Source organism: Gossypium arboreum, chromosome 2 (genome assembly GCF_025698485.1).
Source record: "Gossypium arboreum isolate Shixiya-1 chromosome 2, ASM2569848v2, whole genome shotgun sequence".
Classification (NCBI taxonomy): domain Eukaryota; kingdom Viridiplantae; phylum Streptophyta; class Magnoliopsida; order Malvales; family Malvaceae; genus Gossypium; species Gossypium arboreum.
In genome coordinates, this window is record NC_069071.1 from 106,901,005 (window position 1) to 106,910,329 (window position 9,325).

The following is a 9,325-nucleotide window of genomic DNA, read 5'->3' on the forward strand; positions in this document are numbered from 1 at the left end:
AAAGTTTTTATTTAAGTTACTAGGTTGTTAAAATCGCTAATGTAAAGCCTTCTCTATTTGCACCACTTGCACCAATCAAAAGCTTTTATTCCCTTTCTCTTCTACAATTCATTTATTTATGAAACAACTTTGAACATCACAAATTTAAGAACCAATATTTAAATAACTTCTTTCTTCTCTTTGACATAATCATTAGATTGACTTGGGTCTAAGATATGTTTTTCTACTCGTTGATGAGTCTTAATCCACTGTATTGCTTGTCAAATAGTCATTTGGAGTTCGCTAGTCGAATTAAAAAAAAAAACAACCTAGTGACTTAAATAAAAACATTCAAATAGTTCAATAACTTAAATAAAAAATTTCGTACAATTCAGTGACCATTTTGTAACTTTTTAAAATTAAGTGACTAAAACATAAACTTAGTAATAATTGAATGAAATTATGTTTAATTTACCATTCCTTTTAAAAGAAAAGTATTGTTTTCCTGCTTTACCCTTTCTCCAACGTGTAGGGTATTAATTCATTTTGTCAGTGAAAAGACAAATCACGTCGGGAAACTGAAACAATCAATCATGACCGTCAGATATTTGTCCCATTTATATTTATATTCTTTTATCTCCTGATCGGCATGGAAATCTACTTGAAACCGTCGTCTTTCTTTTACATTTAGCGGCGCCGCGATTCCATGATCGTCACCATTATCAGCTGAATTCTACTATCGTCTTTCTCTTCAAGACTGAGCGTTTCCCTCTAAAACTTTAGCCCTAACATTCCCTCTTCGGTTTCACTCGCATTTCATGGGATTAAGGTAACTCTTTCTCGCTCTCACTCTCTTCCAATTCAATGTAAAAGTTCATCGAATGAATTATTCAGTTTATTGAAAGTTGAAGCTCTTAAGATAACCAATTAGCAAGAAATTGCTGCTTTCTACGGGTTCCTTTTTTTCCAGGTTTTAATAGTTTATAATAATTTATTTCCTTGGATTAAAATTTACTTCTTTTTTGGTTAATGCTTTTTGATATTTTTCTGTTATCTTACTGAATTTGTTGCTATTTTTTTTAGTGTACAACAATGAGCTAGATTTAAAGCAATCTCTGTTCTGTAACAATCTTTGAAGTGAAAAGAGTTAAGTGTTTGAAGCTCGTAAGTAGTTGAAAGAGAATGAGAACGAAGCGAAAACGAGCATGCAGAAAACCTCCTGCACGAAAATCAGCTGCATTGGCCGAAAATGTAGAAGCAGTGAAGCAAGGTGAAAAGGCAGTGAACCAAAGTGAAAAGGCTGTGAACCAAAATGAAAGAATAGTGAACCAAAGTGAGGAAGCGTTTTTAAGTTTTATTAACCAAAATAGGAAAGGGGATTCTGTTTCTGCAGACTCAAATGATCTGGAAGTAGTTGACTTAGACTCTGATGAGGCCAAGAGTAATTCATCTTTATCATCCTCTTCAAGTGACAGTGATGAGTCATTTAGTGCTGAAGAAAGTAGCTCCGATGACTCATCATCGGTGGATAGGAGATCAAGGAAACCGACTAAAAGGCATGGTAATGGAAAGCAGGAAGCAAGTAAATTACCAAATAAAGGGAGGAAAGATGATGTTAACTCGTCCAGGGTTTTGCGCTCTTTCGGTAAAAAGCATGATGAATATAAGATGTCTGAGCAGGATGCTCGTTACAATACGAAAGCACTGAAAGCCGCATTGGAGGTATGATGAGAGTCGTTATTAATACTAATTTTTAGGCTTGATTAACACTTTGAATGCTCGGGAAGGAAAAGAAAGGTGCTTTCAAGTTGCTAATGGAACAATTCTTGGTTTAGCGTTTCCAATATTTTTGAAATATTTAATGCATTTTCTACTTATTGCCATTTTCCTCAACTTATTAGGTGATTAAGAAAATTATGAAGATGGATGAGGCTCAACCGTTCAGTGTTCCTGTAGATCCTGTTGCGTTGGGTAAATCTGTAAGGATATATTGCTATGCGATTTATGAATGCATTGCCAAATTATCTTCAATAGCAGCGTGCTGTGGGTTGAATCTATTCTAGCAATCTTAGTGGGGCTAGGGTCAACCTTTTGATATAACCTAATGTGATGGCCTGCCTACTTGCCCCCTTATATTTATCTTTTCCCTAAGTTGTCATTATAATGATATTGAAATTATAGGTTTCACGTTATTCAGTTGAGTTGTGTTGCCTGAAAAGCATAAAATAAAAGATTCAGTTACACAGTTATCATTTATTATGCACAGTGCACCTTTTGAATACTTCTCCAGCCCTATCAATTGCTAACTTTCTCTCTCCTCTCTTCTCCCTTCTCCCCTTTGGGTTGTGGTTTACCGGAAACAGGATTACTTTAATGTAATCGACACACCAATGGATTTTGGTACTATATGTAGTAATTTAGAAAATAGCACAAAGTACATGAACACAAAAGATGTGTTTAATGATGTACAATACATTTGGGAGAACTGCTACAAGTGCAACCAGAAGGGAGAGTATATAGTATATCTAATGAAACGAGTGAAGAAAAAGTTCATGAAGTACTGGATAGCTGCTGGCTTGAGCATTGGACAACCAGGGAAGAGTAATGGTACGTGTTCAGAATTATTACTTATTTCTTACATTCAGGTGGCATCTCCAAAATTTATTAAAGCTTTTATGCTAGAGATGCAAAAAGTAGTGGACAAAAATTAGATGCTTTGTGAAATGAGATTTTGTGTTATATCAACTACTTAACCATTTTTTGAATTTTCACCTTGAAGAATTAACCAGTGATACATATAGATAGTCGGTTATGGGGTTTACTGATATCTAAAATGTTTCAATTTTATTTTTAATGGGAACTCAATCTCAGTAGATACCATTCAGCGTACATTACATTAGGACATTAAACTTTTCTTAGGTATGAAATGATAACATCTATCTGGTAAACCTAATTGAAGGTACTTCTGTAATTAGTAGGATACCGTTGAGAAATGGAAGTTTATAGTATATGTGCAATGATGATGCATCTAATGCTAATATCGTTTGTATTGGATTCTCAAATTTCAATCATGAATACTTTGTGAGTCTTTTTGTTTTGGTGTTTAAATATTTATCTTTTAGTTTTATTCCTTCAGTGGGAACTTCGTTCGAGCCATCTACAACAGACTATGCTACAAGGCATAGGGGACATGAGCCTTTCTATCCAGTGGGCAGTGCAGATGGTGCCAGTCAGTTGCAGCAGGGTCAATTGGGTTTTAATCAGCACCATCTGTACTTCCCTTCATCATGCTATAGCCAACCTCATCAATTACCGCAACCTCCACCAAGCACTACATGGCCACAGTTTTCCCAGTTGTCCCCAGTGAATTATCACCAACATCATCAGTCACAGCATCCACTGCCAACCACCAACCAGCCACAATTCTCCCAATTACAATCTCACACGGGTAATGTATTCATCATTTCTGCCATTTTTTTCTTGGATGGGTGCTATGACTTCTTATAATCTCTCTTTCCTTTCTGCCTGCTCAAAACTCGTACTAACTTTATTTCAATTTCAAACCATTCCATTGATAAGGGATTGTGTTGTCATGCTTTGAATTTGTAGATATGGATAACATAATATTCAATGAAAACATATACATGCCTGAAGTCTTCCTATATATGTATATATCTTTTGATGTTATACATGTAAATCCTTGTATATTTTTAACAAGCATATTGATCTTGCATGAGTAACACACTAACTCAGAACAATAATCTTGAATGTTTCTAAACTTTGTTGATCTTAATCTTATCTGCCACTAGCATGTGAAAACTACCCATTGGGCTTTTTTTGTTTCTCTCTCACACCAATAACGAATTTGTAGGGTTTTGCATTATTAGCCACCTTGAGACATAGCTCCTAAACACAAAAATGTGCATCTTCATCAGAACAAAAAAGGATGCATCTATTGCTCCTGCAGTTTTGATGTGCAACAGCCAACAGTTGAGCCACAAGCGGCCATATCTTCTGCAGCAGCAGCAGAGCATCAGCAAATTAAATGCTGTTGCACTGCCTTTTAACTTGTAATCGGGGCATTACATTCTTAAATGATTCTTTATTTCCTTATTTGAGAATCCATTATTACGGCAGGTTCTGGGTTTGGAAGTGTGCATTTTTTCTGCATTACTCTGAGATTTAGTTTCTTCATTCTCTCTCTCTCTCTTTTTTTTTTTTTAAAATTGTTGTAGGATATTCGCATTTTCAGCCTCCTGGAGACATAGCCCCAAAACACAAAAAGCAGGCATCTAAGAAACACAAAAAGAACTCATCTACAGGTCCTGCAGCCTCCATTCTTAGTGGGCCACCAGGCCAGTCACAACAGCCTCATTTGAGTTACAAGCTGCCATATGGTCTGCAGCAGTACCAACAGAGCATCAACCGGCTACAATCCTCTCAATTGCAGGGTGCTGTAGATGGTGGTAAGTGAGTGAAGCTTTTCAGATTCACAATGATCCTTTACTGCCTTTAATCTTGTAGTCAGTACATTATATTCCCAGTGATTCTTTTATGTTTATTTTTATAATCCATCATTACTGGTTATGAGTTCAGAAGCGAGCTTCTTTTCTGCACTACTCAGATTTAATTTCTTCATTCATTTGTCTCTATAGACGTTCTTTTTTCTCCAAAGGATCTGCATAGCATGTTGCAACATGTAAATAAAAAATATAAAAATTCCATTTTAGAGGAGTTTCAAGACTTTTTCTTCACACATCTTCAATTTTCTCTTTTTATTTACTAGGACACTCTCACTTTCTGCCTCAATCAGATTATACAAGGTCCCATGGGTATGTCCCCTATTATCCGGTGGATCCCATGGTTGTTCCTGGCCAATCACATCCCCAACGGTCCCGGTTGAGCGATGGGGAATCTAGTGAGTCACAGGAACGGCAACTGAAGGCAAGCCATTGCCAGCCTCAGTCATCACAGCTGCAACATAATGTAGATATTGGTACAGTCTATACACTGTTTCTTTTGTCAGTCTATGAACCATCTGCTTACCCTTGTGTTTATATAAATTGTATGGATGATTTTATCTTCTATTCTATTTGATAACTTAAACATCAGCACCAGCAGAAAAGCAGTAACACAGATAAATAAAAGCTAAACATGATTATCAGGAATAACTTTAGTTAGTTGTTAAATTGCATCAGCTAAGAGTTTTTTTTTTTTTTTCTTTGGGGATGTGAAAGTCTGTAGTTTTCCTTTATGTGAAAATGCATCGAAACTTTCAGTTTTGATGTAACTTCTTTATACTAGCTTCTGATTTTGGGTGGCATATCTGGTTTCCCCCCTTTCTTTGCAGAACATTCACACACGTCACTTACAGATTCTGCCTTGAGGGGTATCAGATGTGCACTTAGATATTCTGCCAGCCCTAAAACTAACAAATCTAACCAAGAAAATCAAGGGCCGTTGGGCTGCACCAAATCCCAGCTTGAGCAGAGCCCACAGAGACCCGAACAGCTACAGTTCACAAAGAAGAGGAAAGGAAGAGGTCCCACTCGCTGCCTCTTCTTAAATGATCTGGCAGATGGTGAGCGGATATTTGTCCGCATCAACAAGTTTGGACAGCCTGTTGGTCCAAATTCATCCAAGCTAAGCAGCTTCCTGGGCACTGTGGCACGGAATGGACACAGGGCACCACTTAATTTTATAGACTGGAGGGCAATGCCAGATTCTTACAAAGATGATATGTGGGAATATGTTCAGGCATGATAAAACATTTATTCCGTCTTTTTATGTCATATTGCTTCCCCTTTTAGTGACATTTTATCTCTTCCATGTGCTATAGACAAAGTTTGACATTGATCCAAGTGGCAAGTCTTGGGTCATGCATTCAATTGCTACAAAATGGAGGGACTGGAAAGCAGATTTAAAGGCAACGTATTATGATTCTCTTAATACAGACGAAGAGTGCTTGAAAGTAAGTGACCCAAGGGTTGTTCCTGACCAATGGCCAAGCCTTATCTCATATTGGAACTCTGAAGACACAAAGGTACATACTGAGCACTGATTGTCATTTTAAGTTCCTCTATATTGATGCAAATTTTGCTGGTTGTTACATTACAATGTGGAAACATGTTGTCTATATCTGCCGTTTGTAGAAGCGTTGTGCAAGAAATAGGGCTAACCGTCAAAAACAGACGTGTGGACATTCATCAGGGACCAAGAGTTATGCAAGGATATGTGAGGAGGAGGTAATTTCTTTTGTTATTTTTTTCACTTGTTTCTTATTCTGCTTTGGCCATATTGAAAGAAGTCGATGCTTTTGTTATGGAAATAGCGAAACAAGAGGCCTGATGGGAAGGAGCCAACTAGAGCTGAGCTTTATATATTAACACATACTCGCAAGAATGGACAGCCTGTTGACGGTACCGCAGCAAAACTAATTGTATGTATAAGCAATTTATTTTTATGAGTTGCAGATTTATATGTAAATATTTGTGCATCTGGTCTTGATAAATTTTGCAAGTTAAACAGTTGGGTTTTTCTTTGCAGTCAAAGATCCGCGAACAAGAAGCTAAGAAACAGAATACCTCACAATGTAGTGATGAATCAAATGACACCTTGTGTCAAGTTATGGGAGAAGAACAAGGCAAACATGTGGGACCTTATGGAATGGGTCCCAATCGTACTGGCATTTTTGGCCCAAGACCTGGCCGTGTTGTCCTTGCAAGGATGGCTTCCAAGGCCAAAAGATCTGCAAATGAAGAGGTGCGCAAGATGGCAGTGAAAATGGAAGCTATGGAGGAAAAATATGCCCTTATGGAAAAGAATATAGCTAGAATGACTTCAAACATGGAAAAGTTTCTCGAGAAGATTGGGGGATCTTCAAATATTTTGGGTTCCGAGGTAACCTTCTCTTATACCAGTACTTAATGGTAGTTTTTTTTTTTTCCATCGAAAACAAATAGTTAATTTTTGTCTTATGCTATACTATTTTGCTGCTTGCATAATTGCTGCATGATACTCTCAAATGTCCCAAGTAGACAAATAAGCTACAACCTACTGAGGATTTTTTTTTATGGTTTCCTTTTTTCACCGCATTTGTCTTCTACATAGTTATTAGGGACAGACCTTTTATGGACATCTTAACTAATTAGCTTAGACTTGGAAATGCATCAAGCTGTAATAAAAACACAATGCTGTGATCAAGTGAGTTTGCAAAATAAGGAGGTTTTAAGCATATAGGCTAGTATAGGGTTCCCCTATGTATCATGAAAAGTACCTGTAGTTTAATTAGATGGTAAATTTTAAAAACCTAGGGACCCTATCTCAACTGTCAAAAACAAAAATGATTGCAGAATAGCCATATTACAGGAAGTAGCATGTCACGAGTTTGGTTGTATATGTGTTCAATATGATTAGCATAGTTTAGGAATTTGCAGAATATGACATTGAAGAAATGTTTTGTTTGACATCCTACACCTTTGATCTTGCCTTCCATGGATGCAACCTGTCTTGCTTGCATTGATTTGTTAATGAGCTAAGGAAAACAAGATTTTCATCGTTAGTAACATATTGACCTTTCGGAGTCTGTGTACAGAAAGAGTTTGTCAGGCTAGCTATTCATCAGGTTAGGCTATTTATAAATCCTGTTCTGCCAATAACTTGATTTCTTTTTCCCTCATCCAGCGTCATCATGAGGAGGAAGACCCAGAAGAGGATGATGCTTAATGTACTTCACCTACCTATTTAGTGTACGTGGCATTATGATGGTATGGTGTTTTTACGTTGAAATTCTAAAACATGAACCATTAAAGGAATGTAGTTATTAAGAGTTCTTTTTATGTCTGAATGAGAGTAGGAAGTTATCAAGCAAAATGGGGGAAATTGGAACAGCACCACCGTCGGATGAGTTAAACTGTTTATCTGGGGCCTTCCCTTTTCCCCTCCCTGTGTCTCGTTATTAGCGGACTTGCAATGTGAGCATGGAATATAGTTGGAGAGTTTATATTTTCAGTTAGGTAATTGCAATTAACTGGTTTCAGCTTTCAAGTTGACATGGTTTTGGAGCCCGGCTTCTGCATGTATGCTGTCTCCTATATAGACAAACACATTTTATTCGAACATGAAATTTCGTTTATATATAAATCATTACAATTGAGTAAAAGTAGTAACAAAGATCCCATTTCAACTATAGCCCAAAGAAAACGGTATATACGCTTGATTGAAAGTTGAATCATATTGTGGGAAACGGCTGACTGTAGGAAATAACATCAGTAGAATGTTGGGCGTCAACCACCAAGAAAAAAACTCTTGAAATTGGTGCGTTGGATCAGCCATCAACGATCTTGTCATTCTCGGAAAACCTGAAAATATTTACTCTTTTAAACCATACTCATTCAAAAACGAGTTCATTTGGACTTGAGAAATCATTTCACTATGAATTTAAGAAAATTGAGTCATCACAAATTCGAGAAAGCTTTCCTCCTGGGAGGAGTAAAGTGTTGAATCTTACGTTAAATTTTTATTTCAATAACGGAGGATGGTCGACGAGGAGATGGGACGAAGGGGGAGGAGGGCGGTAAGTGGGGTGACGATCTGCAAATAGAAAATGAAGAATGGTATAGGGTGGAGGCGAGCCCTGTTATTGGCAACAAAATGGGTGTCAGACTGTCAGTAGCTTCGTTGGTGATTTTGAATGAGGAAACAATAAAAAGGAAGAAAAGATGGAGAGGGGGAGAAGAAAGAAGCCGATGGTTGGCCTTATGGTCGCCACTCAGCTAGTCGACGATGAGGGAAGGCAAGTATTCAAAATTTCGTACAATTATTCCTATATATGCATATTATATCATCCATATGTATGTGTGAATACATAGACATAGAGAGATAACATATGTCTAACTAGTATTATGTATGAGTATTGAGTAAAAGTTTTTCGATTTTTAGACTTTGATTTAGTTTTTGTGCTGTTAGAGTGGAAATATGAAATTTTGGAAATCATGTAGAAAGGGATAAATGTATCACCTCTAAATGTGCAAAGTCCAATAATAAAAACACCAAAAATTAAACTATTTCTTTTTAGCTTAAAACTTTGAAGTAATATCCAATGAGAGAGTAGTTAAAATGGCATGGTTGAAGTCTTGGGACCTTATGTAAACTATACGTGTGATTTTATTTTTAGCTTAATCTTGCCATGTATGAATCTGTTTATAATTATTCCCATTTAGGTTAAGTCTGATTTGTATAATAATTAGTTTTGTTTATAATAATTTAAATACATTACCATTTGTTTGCCAATTAATATGATTGTACTTAAAAAATCACACATTCTTAAAGAAAATCTCCTCATCCA

At 36.6% G+C, this 9,325-nt stretch overlaps 1 protein-coding gene across 6 annotated transcripts; it reads left to right on the plus strand.

The window, feature by feature from the left end:
* The first annotated feature begins 509 nt into the window (after window positions 1-509).
* Window positions 510-8,151, plus strand: LOC108467135 (uncharacterized). 6 transcript variants are annotated; one of them, XM_017767667.2, is made up of 14 exons: window positions 510-808; window positions 1,063-1,701; window positions 1,881-1,958; window positions 2,343-2,586; window positions 3,116-3,427; window positions 4,215-4,445; window positions 4,766-4,975; window positions 5,330-5,736; window positions 5,819-6,022; window positions 6,132-6,224; window positions 6,311-6,418; window positions 6,526-6,879; window positions 7,663-7,745; window positions 7,835-8,151. In XM_017767667.2, the coding sequence occupies exons 2-13, from the start codon at window positions 1,162-1,164 to the stop codon at window positions 7,702-7,704; spliced, it is 2,823 nt and encodes a 940-aa protein (XP_017623156.1). In that variant the 5' UTR covers window positions 510-808; window positions 1,063-1,161; the 3' UTR covers window positions 7,705-7,745; window positions 7,835-8,151. The 6 variants fall into 6 exon arrangements, with proteins under 6 accessions (XP_017623156.1, XP_052881087.1, XP_017623155.1 ...); XM_053025127.1 differs by having other exon boundaries at window positions 4,793-4,975; XM_017767666.2 differs by having other exon boundaries at window positions 511-808; window positions 7,663-8,151.
* The last annotated feature ends 1,174 nt before the right edge of the window (window positions 8,152-9,325 follow it).